Source organism: Paroedura picta, chromosome 1, assembly GCF_049243985.1.
Source record: "Paroedura picta isolate Pp20150507F chromosome 1, Ppicta_v3.0, whole genome shotgun sequence".
NCBI lineage: Eukaryota > Metazoa > Chordata > Lepidosauria > Squamata > Gekkonidae > Paroedura > Paroedura picta.
Window position 1 is genome coordinate 22050555 of NC_135369.1, and position 17138 is coordinate 22067692.

Sequence of the window (17138 nt, forward strand, 5' to 3'; positions counted from 1 at the left end):
TCCTCAACCCCCCCCCCTTAATGAAATACAGGTAAATGGAGTGGGAGTGAATGGTCCTTGGGTATGCCCGCTGCTTAAGTATAAGCCGAGAACAGCCTTTCTCAACTTTTGTACAGTTGAGAACCCCCTGAAACATTCTTTAGGCTTTGAGAGACCCCAGAAGTGGCACAATCACGCAGAATATGGTTGGGAAGCAGAGCTGTGTTTGCACCTGTCTGGGGGCCCTCCCCTTCACACCCCCACCAGGCTTATAATTGGCCATTTTGAGAGAGGTGGGCAGGTTGATATAACCATATAGGACATTTCACCTGATCAATGTTTAACACTTTAAAAAAATATTTAAAAATTAATTAACACTCATCCGCTTGGGAAACCCTCCAGGGCCATTAAGAAACCCTGGTTGAGAAAGAAGGACTATTAAAATTTGTCAGGGCATAGATCACAACTAAAAGATGTATTTCCAGTTATGAGTCAGCCCCATAGATGCAAGGGTAGCACTCCTAGGAATTGGGACCTGTGTATTTAATGTGTTCATAAATTATTTGGAATTGAGGAGTGACCATTAAAAAAAACAGAGTTTGCAGATAGCACCAAAGTATTCTGAGTGGTGAAAAGCAAAGATTGTGAAGAGTTACAGGAGGATCTCTCTAAATAGGTTCAGGTGTGCTCACCTGAAGCCATAGAACAAAGTTTGATTCCAGTGGCACCTTTAAGGCCAACAAAGTTTAATTTAAGCACAGGAACATAATTGTGCTGCAGTAATGGCAACATCCCAGAAGATGGCGATGTTAGATAACAATTTAGTCCAGCAACCTTGATCTCAGTCTATAAATCACTGGTTCTCAACCTTCTTAATGCCCAGACCCTTTAATACAGTTCCTCTTGTTATGACCCCCAACCATAAAATTATAAAAGTGTTCTTTCACAGAATTTAAACTGAAACTGATCAACAGCATGAAGATCCATTGTTCATGATTGTATATAAATTGCTTTTTTCCCCAGGGTTTCTCTGTTCAGTTCAGTTCCACCGTGCCAATTTTGCTCTTTTCCACTGCTGCAGACAGATGAATGCTCTATCTCGATCTACCCTGCAAGTCTGTTGTGTGGATGGCACCCCCCGGCCAAGCTGCTTGCCCTGCCACGACCCCTGTGAAAGGGTCCCAACCCCCAGGTTGAGAACCACTGCTATGAATCTGAAAGAACTGCAATATTTCTCTGAACTGCATGGGCACATACATACAGTTTTTTAGGGAACAGATTTGACAGTCTATTCCTAAATATTTAGGGCCATTCCGCACGACTTTAATATAGCACTAGTCTTGCATTTTGTTTTCGCCACTAAAACTACGTTCCGCATGACATCGTGAGCAATCTGCAACACTCCTGCAACACTAGTGCTAAAATCGCTTCCTTGTAGCGATTTCCGGGGAATCGGGAAAAGTGGATTCACCCTCAGAAAATTGCTACACTCTTGCCAACAACCTGCAACACTTGCAAAAAAGACATGTGCGTTCTCAATGTAGCAGTTGCAACAAAGTCCCTCCCCCTGGCTCTCTCCACCGAACTTCCGGCGAAGCGATCGCCATTTTTTCCCCCTCGGAGCGGGGAAAGCAATGAACCAGCGAGGCTTCATTCACCCAGCGAGGCTTCTCCGGCTACAGTCCCTCCACAGAAGTGCTTTAAAGCTCCCCTATGTCCCCAAGCACAACACAGCCCCCTGTTCGCCAGTTCCCTTTAATTTCGGCTAAAAATTGCGCCCATGAGGGGGGGGGGGACTTTTTTTTCCACTCGGGGGAGTGTGGTAATGATGAATCGCCAGCTCACACAACAGCTAGATGGGTCTCTACGTTGTGAAGAATCAAGGCATATTCGTTGCAACATATGTGTTGTTTTTTTTAAAAAACTGCTTAAAGGGAAAGGGGCTTTTCGGGAGCATGATAACAACCGCCCATTGGCTGTTCCGTTTGATTGACAGCCAGGGGTGGGAAAAAGCACAGAAAAAAATCGCTTCCTTTCTAGTGATTCCTGCTACTGGATTCCACTACAAATGAAGGTATGCGGAACGCCAAGATTCCACTATTTAAAATAGCGTTTGCACTTTGTGAAACCAATTGGCAACATTGGTCCTTGTGCAGAATGGGCCTTAGTAAAAACTCTTTTAGTTTAAATACAGCCATTTATTTTTTCCTTTATGCATACCCCACCTTTCTCCTGTGGCTATGAGACAATAGGGGGCAACAGACAGCCTATGGGCTCAGACTGGCTTTCTCAACCCGGGTTTCATGAAACCCTGTGGTTTCTTGACGTCCCTGGAAGGGTTTCCTGAATGAGTGGGAGTTAATTTTGTATATATTTTTAAAGTCTGCTTAATATTTATCGGGTGATATGACCATATATGGTTACGTTGACCCACCCACTCCTCTTCCAAAATGGCCAATGATGAGCCTGGAAGAATGGAAAGGGGAGGGACGTGGGTGTGTCCACATCTATGCCTCCCAATGATATTCTGCATGTTCGTGCCACTTCTGAGGTTTCTTGAAACCTGAAGAATGTTTCAGCAGTTTCCCAATGGTAAAAAAGTTGAGAAAGGCTGGGTTAAGGAGTCATTTCAGGTTTCCTTTGTTTGTCTGTTTATTACATTTCTAGCCTGCCTTCCTCCTTGGACTCAAGGCGGATTACATAAAAAATCCCAATAAAAATCCATCCTAAAAACTGACACGAATCTAAAATATCCTGAGATGACAAGCTCTCCCTTACCTCCTGCGGTCAACTAACAAGGGTTCTCTCCAGGTGGGCGTGGTGGGTTCTACAGGGCCTAGGGTTACCTTCGTTTGTGGGTTGACCCTGACATAAAATGCTTGCCTAAAGCCGTCCTTATCAGAATGGTAAATTCCCTGATCAATTATGATCTGCTATAGAGGCGAGAAGCTTTTTTGTAGCTACGCATGCTTCCGAATTTTCACCTGGACCTTGGCACACCATGACATCATTTGGCCAGGCCAAACAAGCTGCACCATTTCCTTCATCCCTCTAATTCTACCAAGGGAGGTGAGGTCCCTAGTCGCTATTCCTGACTCGATAGCTGGGGCATCTATGCCAGATCCAAAAAGCCTTGCTGAGCCAAGTCTTCTCCATTTGCAGTGGGGGGGCGGCGGCGAATTAGAGGCCGCTGGAAGCCACACAATTCCAACCTCCCTGTTAAAGAGGCCAAGCTAGTTAGCAATGGCTTTTGCTTCCATGACTTTCCAAGGGATCTTTTCTTGGATCTCCTGGCGCTCTACCCTTTCATTAGGGGTACGTTTTTCCACTGGTTTTGGTGTCGACGGGGTGGAGGGGAACCGAGTTTCCCCAGCCATAATTGTAAGACATTTTGGGAACTTCATCCTCCTGCAGGGGCTCATAGGGAACTGGCCTTTGGAGGTATGGGAGAGTCTCTGGGTGCAGTGTAGCTATTAGGGCTCTCTGAAGACCTGCCTGCCTTTTAAGGGGCTCTGTCTGTTTGTGGCATGCCTCATGGCTGACCCTGGTGTATTGAGTTCAAAATAGCTGACAACAGGGCTGCATGTCCAGAATAGTTAAGCTGCTGTTCGAATAGAGCAGCTTTATGTTGTCCTGGGCAGCGGATGCAAAATGACTTTTGTGTTCAGGCAGACTGAATCTCTCTGCTTGCAGTTCCTCTAGTTCATGAGCCTATAGCTCAAGTTTTGCCATTGGCCTCCACAGCAAGGCTAACACCGTCATCCAATCCAAAGGCCTCTTTCATAGAGCCCTGAAATTTTTTACTTTTACTGCAACTGGAAGGGATTGTGCAGCATCTGCAGGGGTTCCGGGCATCTGAAGTAGCCCAGCTCCCAGGGGTGTTGACAGTTTTTGATTACCCTCTTCTCCAATTTTTTCCAAGCAAGGATACTTTTTAGACATTCTTGTCCTTTTCCACAAGAGTGTTTAAAGAATGATACTAGCTCAGGGACAGAAAAGATTTTAAAGAATTTGGCTCTACTATCTGATAATGTGAAAAGCAGGGAAATGAATTCCCTGGGACTTAAATCTGTCTCTCTGGGGGGATTTGCCAGGCAGTAGGGGAAAGTGGGGCAGGAACGATCCTGAGCTACAAAGTCCGAATTCAAATGTCATTTTTTTCCCAGAAGGGAGAGATTCATTGTGCTACAGTCCAGGAACACTGATAAACCCTAACAGGCCTGTAATTTTGGCCGTGCATGGTGCATGCGCGCATGCGCATGCACAATGTGCGGGTGTGGGCGCACATGCGCGGGCAGGCAGATGCCCTGCCGGTCCCCAGCCTCAAAAAGGTTGGGGACCACTGCTTTAGAGAAACTCAAATTAACCAGTCAGATGTTAAACTGGAATGCTTTTTATTAATTAAGGGGATACAGCAATCACATGGAAACACACTGAAAAACACAAACAAGGCTAACTTAAAAACTAAGGATGGAAAGGGGAGAGAGAATTATTTGGGGAAGGCAATATTACCCGTCATGATGTGGAGAGGTCTGTGAATACAGCAGCAAAATGACTGGCATTTCATGGAAGAATGTGGGGTATATGTATGTAAGGTATATGTAAGTAGGAGTATATACATGGCACCCAAAACGCACATACATAGACTGGGGCAAGATGCCCATATTTTATATGGTAAAATGCTACCCCAAAACAGTGGCATAATGGGATCCCTGGAGTTAAACAGTGAACCTGGGGAAATATTGATGGATTCCCAGGAGTTATGTTGTGACTGCATTACCTAGGATGAACTATAGGTGTTAAATGTTTCTCAGTAACTAATTACTGAACAGGGAAGCTATTCAATTTGGGAAAGGTGTTAAGATTTGCTAATTCGGGTAGATGAAACGCAGGAGAAAACCTGGAAAATTGATGAAATTATTTACCAGTTCCAGAGAAACCTATTGTCCTAAATTATGTATCTCTCTGGGGTATGGAGGAGATTATTAGTGGGTCAGCCAGCTTGGTGTAGTGGTTAGGAGCAGAGACTTCTAATCTGGCGAGTCGGTTCTGATTCCCCACTCCTCCTCCTCCACATGCAGCCAGCTGAGTGACCTTGGACTAGTCACAGTCCTGTTAGAGTTCTTCTGACCGAGTAAGAATATCAGGGCTCTCTTAGACCTCCCTCACAGGGGGTCTGTTGTGGGGAGAGGAAAATGAAGGTGATTGAAAGCCGCTTTGAGACTCCTTCGGTAGAGAAAAGCAGCATATAAGAACCAACTCTTCTCTTCGTCAGTTCTAAACGACAGGTCCAACCTATTCCTGGAGTCAGGCATCCATGCTGAGATCCTGTTTGGGATAGACAGTATATTTATGCTTATGAACTGGCTGACATCTATTTTAGTGTCATTTTGGCATACTGCAAATAAGTATACTGCAAATAATATTTGTTTTGGCCAGGCAGTAGATGGCAAATAATATTTGTAAAGATGTTGAAGGAAAGGTGTTTATAGTTTTTCTATCTATAAACTATCCCTCAATGGGAGGGGGGGGGGTGTCTGCCTGCTAACACCCAAACCCAGGCACTTTCCTTAGGAATGTTCAGCCTGGTGAGGAGATTGAGAGGACATGATTGCTGTCATTAAGTATTGGAAAAATTGTCACTCGGAAGAGGGCAGGGAGAATTTCCTGTTGGCAGTAGAGGATAGAACGCGCAGTAATGGCTTTAAACTAGATATCAGGGGGGAAATTTTCAGTCAGAGTTGTCCAGCAATGGAATGGGCTGCCTAAGGAGGTGTTGATTCCCCCCTCACTGGTGGCTGGACCGATGCTTATCATGGATTCTTTAGGCTGATCCCGCAATGAGCTGTGGGTCAGACTAGATGGCCTATATGCCCCCTTCCACCTCTATGATTCTATGATCTGTGTTTCTCCTAATTTTGATTTTGAAATTGCTATCTGATATTATGATATGTATTGGAAACCACGTTCAGCAGGTAGGGAGAAGTGATATGAAAATACAACTAAATAACTAAGCATTTTGAGCACTTCTGTGCACCTGCTATGTACTGTAACCACAAAACAAGCATCTTTGGAAATTTTTAAACAGAGACTGGATGGCCATCTGAGGGGGTGGCAGGTTACAGTGGATGACCAATAGGGTTGTGAGTGTCCTGCATGGTGCAGGGAGGGTTGGACTAGATGACCCAGGAGGTCCCATCCAACTCTATGATTCTAAAAAATAAGTATCCTTCCTCCAAAATCTGATTTGTTACTACATACACTTTTGTTATTGTTTTTATTTTACTTGAGCTACAGCTCACTTATTGCTGTGTCCCAAAAGAACCAACATGTGCCCTTGCTATTTGGGGCATGTTTGACTCACCACCAGGCTTCTCAGCAAGGGCCTGTTGCCAAGGGCAACGGCCAAGGCCTGTCATGGCTGAGGCCAGCTCATGCCTCTCTGCCAGGGCCGGTTTCCGCAGTATGTCTCTGCGTCACCTCCCACGGCTGTGACCCAGATGTCTCTTCATGCTCCAGACATAAGTCAGCATCCTGCCAGTTCTTTCAGAAGACGGGCTTTGGTGGCAGCTTTTATACAAAGACAGACTATGATCACAGGCCTATAAGGGGCCTTTTTTTTTTTTTTTAACACTGGGCCCTTCAAAATCCCCTCACATTTTCTGTGTAGACTTCCCTTCTTATTTCCAGGACTGTTGTCAGCATTTCTCACTAGGTGGGGCTGTCATATTTCAAGAAATAAATGGACTATCAGTGATATCCTCCCATCAGCCGAAGCACCTAGAACTGTCTCACTACAAGTTGGATAAGGACAGTCCATGGATATCTTTTATCTGCTAATAATGGAGCCATCTCAAGCCAGTCTTCTCAGAAGCAGTGCTATTCAATGGTGCTTAATCCCAAAAATGTGTCCTTAGGTCTGCAACCACATGACGAGCTTTGGACTTTTCCACATGCACAGTTTAAGGCTTTTCCCCATGCACAGTTTAGGGCTTTTGCCCATGCACAGTTTAGGGCTTTTCCGTATGCATGGCTTACTGCAGATTGTCAGAGTTGTTGAATTGTGTAGTTTGGACTGGGATCCCTTTGTTTACCTCTTACCCCCCTTCTGCCATAATCAGAAACAACCACAAAAGAGATGTATTTCAGGATCACACGAGCATGATACGGATAAGAAGGATCTTGAAAATTCTTCCCCAAGCTAGAGAGAATCACAGCTATTCATGACTGAGGGAAGGTCAGGTGAGTGGCACAGAGATGTACCCACTATCATGAATTTAAACACACACAAAGAATATTTTCTTATTTTCAAAATTGGAAACTTTGCAACTGTCATAGATTTCAACATTTGAAAAATGTTGGGTGTGGTGTGGTGAACCAGCGCTTCTGGTAGGGAGGGTGCCCACTGGTCCTTCCCAGGCTGCAGTCCTGTTTAGTCTTCACCCTGCACCACAACAAAGTCTTAAATCGATTCAACTTGCATTGTTTTAGACATTCTTCCATTGTTATTCCAGCTTCTCCCTTCCGTCCCTCTTTTACACAACAAACGCTTTCTTGGGGTAGGATAGTGGTGAACAGACCATTCAGTCCCACTGTTTCAGCACAGAACTTGGGATGGTATATAAGATTCACCCCTCCTCTACAACAACCCTATGAAGTAGACCTGGAAAAGGGAATTTGGACCTAGGTCATCTACTAAGTTTCATAGTATTTCAGGCTAGCATGTTGCTAAAAGTAACTGTTCTTTAGTTCAATTGTGGCAAGCCCCTGCACAGGGTTCCAAATTCAATTATCAATATCTGTAGCTGAACTGATGAGCATTCAGACTGGTAGCACTTTGACCCTCTATGTCAGCGTCTAGTGTTCATGTGTACCAAATGTCAATAGCAAAGTTAGAGCAAACATCTGTGTTGGCAGAGTTTAAATATGCAAAGAAGTGCGAGGCACTGGCTACTTAAAGAATAAATAGTTTTACTGAGAAGAGAGGCAGCTTCGTAAAGAAGAGAGGAGAGCGAGATAGACTCCTAACTGACTAACTGTTGTTTAGGTGTTACCGGAAACAGGCCTGTCTCTTGAATTTATGGTAAGGGTGGGGATTAGCAATTCTAGGAGATTAATGAGCAATGTGAGAGGCAGTGACAAGTGAGACACTCCACCTATGTATACAAAGAGAGTATCTGGCAAGAAATCTTAGACAGAGGCAGTTCTAAAAATTAATTTAAAGTAACTTTATTGAAAACAGGTAAAAATGGTCCTTAACAACATACATGCAGTTTAATCTATATCACCCATACAGAGAAAATAAAGAGATGATTGGGTGCAAAATAGGGAGAATTAGGTCATATGAAAATTATAGTTACCATTCTATGTGCCAGAGGGTTCCAGAAGAAGCAACCTGTCCAGCAAGCTGAATTTTGCATAAGATAGAACCAAACATGAGAATGGAGAATGCTTGTCTCTGCTCTTTTTTTATAGCAAATTTGTACCTTCAGATTTGTGACTTTATTTGCATTCTGGTTGAGAGGGGGAGTCCAGGTGTGGAGGGCCTTCTGTCAATAGGATTTTGATATGCCAGCTATTAAAGACAGAAGGAAGCTACAAGAAAATTGATTTTTACCAGGAAGAGACATTAAGGTCAAACAATACACAATAGTTAATTAGATCTGCCACTGGTCCAGGTGCAGTTCTACTCCTTTGTTCCAGTTATGCTTAGGTGGGGACAAACGTCCTACCCAGCGCTTCTGTACAAACGATTACTCCTGTGACAGCCAGCAGGTCTCAGACTGAGGATCTTGACTTCACATAGAGACTGCCTGTTGACCTATTTCCACCACACAAAGCATTATGGGTAGCCATATGCTTTACTTGACCTGCATTGCTTATAGTGAACCAGAAATAAAAAAGGACAATTGCAGATGCTTTCTTACACAGGCCTATCTGGAGCATATCAAAGAGAATGTGGAGAGGAAATGTGCTCAAAGGAACAGGAATCTTCCAAATGAGCCCATCAGGACACAAGGAAATAATCTGAAAACACTAGGAAGTTCCTTTCTAAATATGCCATATTCTAGCAATCTGTGTAGCCAGCCCCCAGGTGGTGGCAGGAATCTCCTGAGATTACAACAGATCTCCAGACAACAGAGATCAGTGCACCTGGAAAAAATACCCACTCTGGAAGATGGATTCTACAGCATTATATCCCACTGAAGTCTCTCCTCCCCAACCCCTACCTTTCTCAGGCTCCACCCTCAAAATGTCCAGGTATTTCCCAACCCAAAGCTGGCAACCCTATCTGTATAGGCTCATCCCCACCTGCAGTGCATCCGGCCCTCCTTTTAACATCTAGGACTGGTGATTTTTCTTATGAACATATCTCTTGAGTTCAACAAACAAAACATTTTAACTCCTACTTGGATTGGATCTCTGTGGCAAACATTGGCTCAGTTGAAGTCCTTTCCCATTTTTTTATTGCGCTGACAAGGCACCCCTAATTCAGGGTTTGGGTTGCATGAGGCCTCTACTCACTTTCCACACAAACCTTTTAATTTCTTACCACAAAGGAATTTCCCGTTCTAGAGCAACAGCACAGCTAACAAGTGAAAGAAAAGGCAGGGTCGGGGGGGGGGGGGGGGGACGGGACTAGCAGTTTAAAACAGAAAAGGTGCTCTAGTACGGAGTTAACCTTTGAAAACATATGAATTATGCAGGCTTTGGGGTTACACAGAACTCTTTTGCCAGTTGAAGAGTTCTGTGATATTCCAAAGACTACATATTCCTGCCATAAAGGAACATCAACCAGAAAGCAATGCCCTTTTTAATGGCCTGAAATTTCTGAGACTTCTAGGGTCATCTCATTTACAACAAAGTATCCGAATTGTTGGAATAGACAAGATCTGTAAATGTGCATGATTTAATACCATCTGCTGAAAATCCTACAAGGGGGCATTAGAGGAGATGTGTAGATAGCATATTTAGCTTACGAACTTCCTAGTATTTTTCCTCTTGTCTTGGGTCCTGATTGCCTCAATTGGAGATTTCCTCACCTCCTCTCTGCATCCCCTCCTGCAACAGTTAGTCAGACTGTTAAGACTGTCTCTCTCCTCTCTTTCTTTACAAATTTACTTCTCTTTTCAATAAAACTATTTATTCTTTAAACACCCAGTGCCTCGTCCTCCTTTGCATATATTTAACATATTGCCAACTTAAGCGCACCCCCAATAACTGTGCTTCTGCGCAACTCCTAGATCTTCCCTGTCTTTCCTACAGCCTTTCCCAAACCCACTTTGCTACAATCTTTTCAAGAAAAAAGGTAAAGGGAAAGGTATCCCCTGTGCAAGCACTGAGTCATGTCTGACCCTTGGGGTGACGCCCTCTAGTGTTTTCATGGCAGATTCAATATGGGGTGGTTTGCCAGTGCCTTCCCCAGTCATGACCGTTTACCCCCCAGCAAGCTGGGTACTCATTTTACTGACCTCGGAAGGATGGAAGGCTGAGTCAACCTTAAGCCGACTGCTGGGATCAAACTCCCAGCCTCATGGGCAGACAGCTTCAGACAGCATATTGCTGCCTTACCACTCTGTGCCATAAGAGGCTCTTTTCAAGAAAGGATGCAACAAAACTCAGATGGAGTGGGTGCTGTTTAGACAGGAAGGCCAGATGTTTCCAATTCTGCCACATTTACACCATTCTCCACACCAGAGTCCCTTGCAGTGGCCACATACCCCATGCCTTCAGTTCTTTTAAAATCAGTAACTGTCATATTGACATGACAGGTAGTGACATTATGTGGCATGAGGATGGGTGGCCAATGTGAACTCCGTGTTGCCACCGTGTTGTGTCAGCAGTGGCAACAGGCAAGCCAAATAAGACTGTCACTGTGCAGACTTGGTCATTATGAGGAACATTCACAATAATGCATTATTCATGTACTTAACTAAGATCAGTGGTTCTCAGCCTGGGGGTCGGGACCCTTTTGGGGGTCGCGGCAGGGAGAGCAGCTTGGCCAGGGGGGAGCTACCACTGTTGCTGCTCATCCTGCAGGCACCTGCACTTGGCTGCCAGGCACAGTCTCCCACCAGGTGCTCCAGGTGGCGGCATGAGATAGACATGGTGGGACAAGAGGCAGAACTGAATTGAGAAACCCCAGAAAAGAAACCAATTTATATACAATCATGAACCATGGATCTTCATACCATTGGTCAGTTTCGGTTTAATTTCTGTGAAAGAGCACTTGCATAATTTCATGGTTGGGGATCACCACAACATGAGAAACCGTATTAAAGGGTCGCGGCATTAGGAAGGTTGGGAACCACTGATTAAGATGTTTATCTATAAAACAGAGGTGAAGAAGTATTGCTGAGATTCAGGTCTGTGCCAGCAAGTGAAGAGGGTTCACTTAGCCGCGGTTATTCAGTGATGAACAAAATACTTTGTGCAAGTTCAGAGACACAATGTCCTTTTTACAGAAATAGATACTGGAGCCCCAGCCCCTAACAAGCCAAAGGTTAAAACTTCCTGATGTCAATCGGTAAGACTTGCTCTCCCATCCCGATGCTTTTTCTCACCACAATTCCCCCTCCTTCCATGAGCAATTTTCTCTTTGGAATTTGGGTTGCTTTCCTCTTTTTGTTATTTTGGCATTTTTAATAGAACTCCAGCGTCTTTTTACAAGTTTCGTCTACACAAGAGAGGAGGAGGAGGAGGAAAAGGGGGGAGGCCAAACTTCAAGCTTATTTTTAGCAGCCAATCAAAACTTTTTTCCCTGAGATGAAGGAGGGAAACATTTCATGGTGTGAGAGAGACCAGCAGAAGACAGTGTAACCTTTGAGGCTGCTGCTGGGAGCAACGTACAGCTGCTGATGCATGTGCCATGCCCCAGCAGATCCCTTGCACTGCTTCTCTCGGGACGTCCCTTCGGAGTAAATTCTAACAGGCACGATGGGTACATCCAGCTGCTTCTGCAGCCTCAGCCTCTTCCTGCTGCTGCTGCTACTACTACTAAAAGGTAAGGCTACTTTAGAATCCATCATTTTTTAGAAGAGGGAAACCAAAGGGTTTTTTTGGCCAGGGAGAAGGAGTAGGGGCCAGGTCTCCAAGCTGACGCTGGACGTAAGAACATCTTGGTGGGAGACCCGTAAACTTTCCCTGCTAGAGGAAAATTCTTAAAAAATAATTAGCAAACAAACAGAAATCTTGTGGCACTTTGATAGGGTTTTAGTCTAGCATAAGGGTTTTTATTTATTTATTTTGCATGGCCTCTCTAGTTCACAAAACTCAGTGCTAGAATAAAAAATTGGCAGTATTTAAGGTGTCTCAAGACTTTTGTTGTTTCTTTCTGCAATAGACTTAACTCAGTTATCCCTCTGGAAATATCACTAGCCACTAGGATAGTATAGTATGAGAAGCTGTTCCATCTCATTTTCTGCCTCAGTCCCGCCCCCCCCCCCCCCGGGACAATATTACTGGCCTGCCTTGAAGGGTTGTAGGAAGGATGATAAACCAATGAAAGCATGTGAAGTATTTTAGACCTTTGAAAGCACTATGAAATACTTTCTGTGTGCATGAACTCCGTGCTATATGAATAGTCTTGCTTGCACTAGATTGATTTTTTAAAATTGTATAGTCTAGTTGCTGGGGTTTTTTTTCACTCATTGTATAGATTCTCATTAGCCATTGTTCCTTCTAATTCTGTAACCGATATTGAGTCCCAGCAAGAGAGGCAGGCTATAAGTACAGTGAATGCAAGGTTAAATTAAGAATGCTCAGAGTTGTCCTTCCTGAGATCTCTCAGTTGGCAGCTGTGCTAGGCGGAAACAAGTTTTGGTACAGTTTCATATTGTGTTGTGTTGTCTCCACCTCTTTCAGCCCTCTGAAACGAAATACCAATTGCTTAAAGAACAATGGGTTGGATCCTGCAGAACCATTTGCTAATGTTCTGGTGGTGTAGGCCAGCATGGTGTGAGGTTTAAGAGTGTTGGCTCCTAATGTGATGAGCCGGGTTTGATTCCCCGCTCGTCCACATGCAGCCAGCTGGGTAACCTTGAGCTAGTCACAGTCCTGTTAGAGCTGTTTTGACTGAGCGGTCCTGATAGAGCTTGCTCAGCCTCACCTACCTCACAGGGTGTCTGTTATGGGTGGAGGAGGGAAAGGTAATTTTAAGCGGCTTTTAGACTCCTTTGGGCAGTGAAAAGCGGGGTATAAAAACCAACTAATGTCTGTACTTGACCACACACACAATCCTCTGAAAGGCCTCATGCATCAGGGAAAGACCCCTTAGCAGAACAGATGCACAGGATCCAACCGTTTTGCCACCTAATTAATTCAATAATTAATTAATTAATTAATTTCTATATTCCCCCCCCCCCCACAAGCAGGCTCCCGGCAGTTTACAATTAAAAAAACACAGATAAAAACAGTGCCCTTACTTTTATCTCCAAAGTGGCTTACAAAATTCTCCCCTTCACCATCTTACCCTCGCAACAACCTTGTAAAGTAGGTGCCCCAGCAAACATCCATGACTGTGGGGATTTGAACTCCCATCCCCTAGTCTGATGCACTGAATCTTACACTATGCTGGCTTTCTACTTAGTATTTAAATCAGCTCTTTGGAGTAAAGGTAAAGGAATCCCCTGTGCATGCACCAGGTCATGTCTGACCCCTGGGGTGACGTCCTCTAGCATTTTCATGGCAGACACAATACAGGGTGGCCTTGCCATTCCCTTTCCCAGTCATTATTGTTTTACCCCCCAGCAGCAAGCTGGGTACCAACCTCGGAAGGATGGATTTTACCAACCTCGGAAGGATGGAAGTCTGAATCAACCTAGAGCCGGGTTGGGATCGAACTCCCAGCCTCATGGACATAGCTTCAGACAGCATGTCAGCTGCTTTCCACTTTGCGCCACAAGAGGCTCCTCTATGGAGTATGCTAAGAACTAAGTGAATATTGTTAAATTAATTATTATTATTAATGTAAAATATTCTCATGCTGTGCTCTCAGTTACATCGAATCGTTTGAAAATGATTTTGCCCATGTGTCAGTTCTGCTGAGGTGCCATTGCCCCCAGAGGCTGAAAGAAGCCCCAGACTACAGTTAACTAAAGAATTTGTTGTGCAGGAAACCTGGTTGAAAGAAGGCATGTCCTGATTCATCCCTGGAAGCCACGCTAGATGTGATACTAGGGACCTATTCTGATATGGAATTCACAAGGCTGTCCTAAGCAGAGTTGCTTGTGGCTATCCTTGATGACTTTAATGCAGTGGTCCCCAACCTTTTTTCAGCTGGGGACCGGCAAGGCGACTGCCACGCCCGCGCAGCGCGCATGCGTGACTGCACCCGCTCAGCGCACATGTGCGGCCCGGCCACGCAAGCGCACATGCTCGCTGCACGGCCAAAATCACGCATGTGCGGCACTTTCACGCATGCGTGAAAGTGCCGCACATGCGTGATTTTGGCCGCGCAGTGCACATGTGCGCATGCGCGGTCCGGCCACGCATGCGCGATGCGCGGCGTGGCCCTGATTCCCTCTTCCCCCCTCCCGCAGTAAGAAGCTTCCCGGGCCGCAAGCTTGCGGCCCGGGAGGTTTTTTACTGCGGGGGGGCAGGGAGACAGAACCGCAGCCCGGCGCTCTGGCTTTCGCGGCCTGGCACCGGGCCACGGACCGCAGGTTGGGGACCACTGCTTTAATGGACGTGAAAGGGCATAAATCTATATCCTTGAGCTGTTAGCTGCACAAAGCAGTGACTGTAGGCATGTGAGGAGGGAACAATGTGGATGGGGGCCATGACACTAAGAAATAATTAGCTAACCAGCTCCATAGTGCCCTCCTTGGACTGCTTACGCACCAGGAAGGGAAAAATGGATGCTTGATACGGATGCTGGACATTTTCCTTTCTTCAGCTGCAAGAGTAGTCTTAAGCAGTTCTGCTCAGAATCTACTCGAGTCTGTTTGGGAGGGGGCTTACGGACAAGGTGGCACTGTTGTTTTCACCATTTTATCATTTCCAGTTCCCCCACCCCCCATACACACACACAAACCTTTAACATCTTGGCACTTTGTGGTTCCAAAGTACACTCTCCAAGTCTGAATGAGTTCACCCAAATAGAACACCGCTAGGTGAGATTAACAATGAATCTAGGGGAAGGAGCAGCATAGAGACAGAATGTCCTGAGTGCCCAACTTCAGCCGGCTGGTCTCCTCCTCTCTACCTAATTGGAACCTGATCATTGATTCCAGTCACTTTTCTCTTTTGTTGTCACTTGCCTGCCCAGTAGTATTATCAATCAAATTTAGGTGGGTAATGTTGGCCTGAAGCGGCAAAACAAAGTTCAAGTACAGCATCATCTTTCAGACGAACAAAGCTTTATTCAGGTATAAATAAAGCTGGTTGCCAGTCGTGTACTGGATCAAGTTTAAGGTTTTGGTATTGACCTTTAAGGCCATTCATAATCTGAACCCCACATACCTGAGGGACCGCCTATCACCTTGTGTGATAGGGCCCTTCGTTCTGCAGGTGCAAATGTGTGGGCTGTTACCGGCCCATGGGAAGCACAACTGGCCTCGACCAAGGCCAGGGCCTTTTTGATCCTGGCCACAACCGGGTGGAATGAGCTCCCGGAAGAGCTGAGGACCCTGCAGGAGCTTCCTCAGTTCCGCAGGGCCTGCAAGATGGAGCTTTTCCACCAGGTGTTCAGTTGAAACCTGGGCAATTTAAGATCTATGGGCCTCCACATATTACAGCTGGTACATCAAGCCTGGCTCCTCACCACATTTCCACCCCCTCAGGCACTCGAGGTGTGTGTGTGTATGGGGGGGGTTGTCGAGCTATGGGTAGTGGGAGGGAGGCAGGGGGATTAGAATAGGTTCGCTGCCGCTGAGGATTTTGTAAGGGTTGGATTGTTATTATTTTATTGTGAGTTTTTAACCTGTAGCCCTCCATGAACCAGCCGGTTTGGGACTGGCAATAATAAATTGAATAAACCAGGGGTAATCAAACTGCGGCCCTCCAGATGTCCATGGACTACAATTCCCATGAGCCCTGGCCAGCGTTTGCTGGCAGGGGCTCATGGGAATTGTAGTCCATGGACATCTGGAGGGCCGCAGTTTGACTACCCCTGGATAAACAAACAAACAAGCAAAGAAATAAGTTTCTTCTGATCCTAATAAAGAGCTCAAATCACTACCCCAGCATGGTACCAGAAGTGCTGAACTGAATCAACAGCACACATATACACACATGAAAAACCCCAATTTATTTACACAAGTAAACAAAGGATTTTCCCGCTAGTGCGTGCTATTGGTCAGTTTCGTTTTAAACTTACTGGATCTGGCAGATGGGATCCACAGGACTACAGACACAACAGATACATTACCAATTAAAGTAAGCTTTGCAAGAGCTGAGTATAAAAAAACAAGCTTTGCTAAACTTTACCTACAAGCCAGCTCCAGTCTAATACCTTGCAAAGGCCCACTATACAGGACCATTGTTTCCTTCCTGTCATGTTACATAGGAGGAGTGTGGATCTGAACATACAAAACAGGATGATAGCTATCATAAGCAAGTATACTCAGAAGTAGGTGCCATGATATTCAATAGAGCTTAGTCCCAGGAAAGTGACTTGTTGAACTGTAGTGTAATACTACAGTACCAGTCTCTCATTTTGTATGTTGAATTTAGGCTAAGTATGTTTTTCCATTCTGCCTCCCACGCTTGACTCCTCTGCTACAGTTGGCATTACCCCTTTTTCAGTCTGGATTGCTTCTAGTTGTGGGGGTATGTGTGTTACTTGCTTGTTTCTGTAAATGGATATTCCAGACCTCCCTGAGGCAGCCTGGAAACCCCTGTTCTTGAACAGTGGTGATCATTTAACAAGCTGGCTTGCTGAGCCCTCCTACATGTGAGGACAGATTTTGTTCTGTTATTGCCACTATGTACACACTGCTCCGCAATTCACAAATGAAAACAACAAAAGATTTACCCCACTGTTTTCCTCAAAAGAGCCCTGCTGGATCAGACCAGTGATCCAACTAGTCCAGCATCCTGTAATCATACAGTGGTCAGCCAGTTCCTCTGCAGGGACGGACAACAACAGGGCATAAAGGCTGACACCTTCTTCTGATGTTGCTTCCTGGCACTGGGATCCAAAGGTTGACTGCCTCTGA

General features: G+C 45.3%; 1 protein-coding gene across 1 annotated transcript in view; it reads left to right on the top strand.

The window, feature by feature from the left end:
• The first annotated feature begins 11780 nt into the window (after positions 1-11780).
• ITGA10 (integrin subunit alpha 10) overlaps positions 11781-17138 on the top strand; it is an 80755-nt gene continuing 75397 nt past the window's right edge. Inside the window, exon 1 of the mRNA XM_077326671.1 lies at positions 11781-11983. Within this exon, the coding sequence (XP_077182786.1) occupies positions 11917-11983 (67 nt within the window). The 5' untranslated portion in view covers positions 11781-11916. The remainder of the gene's footprint in view (positions 11984-17138) is intronic.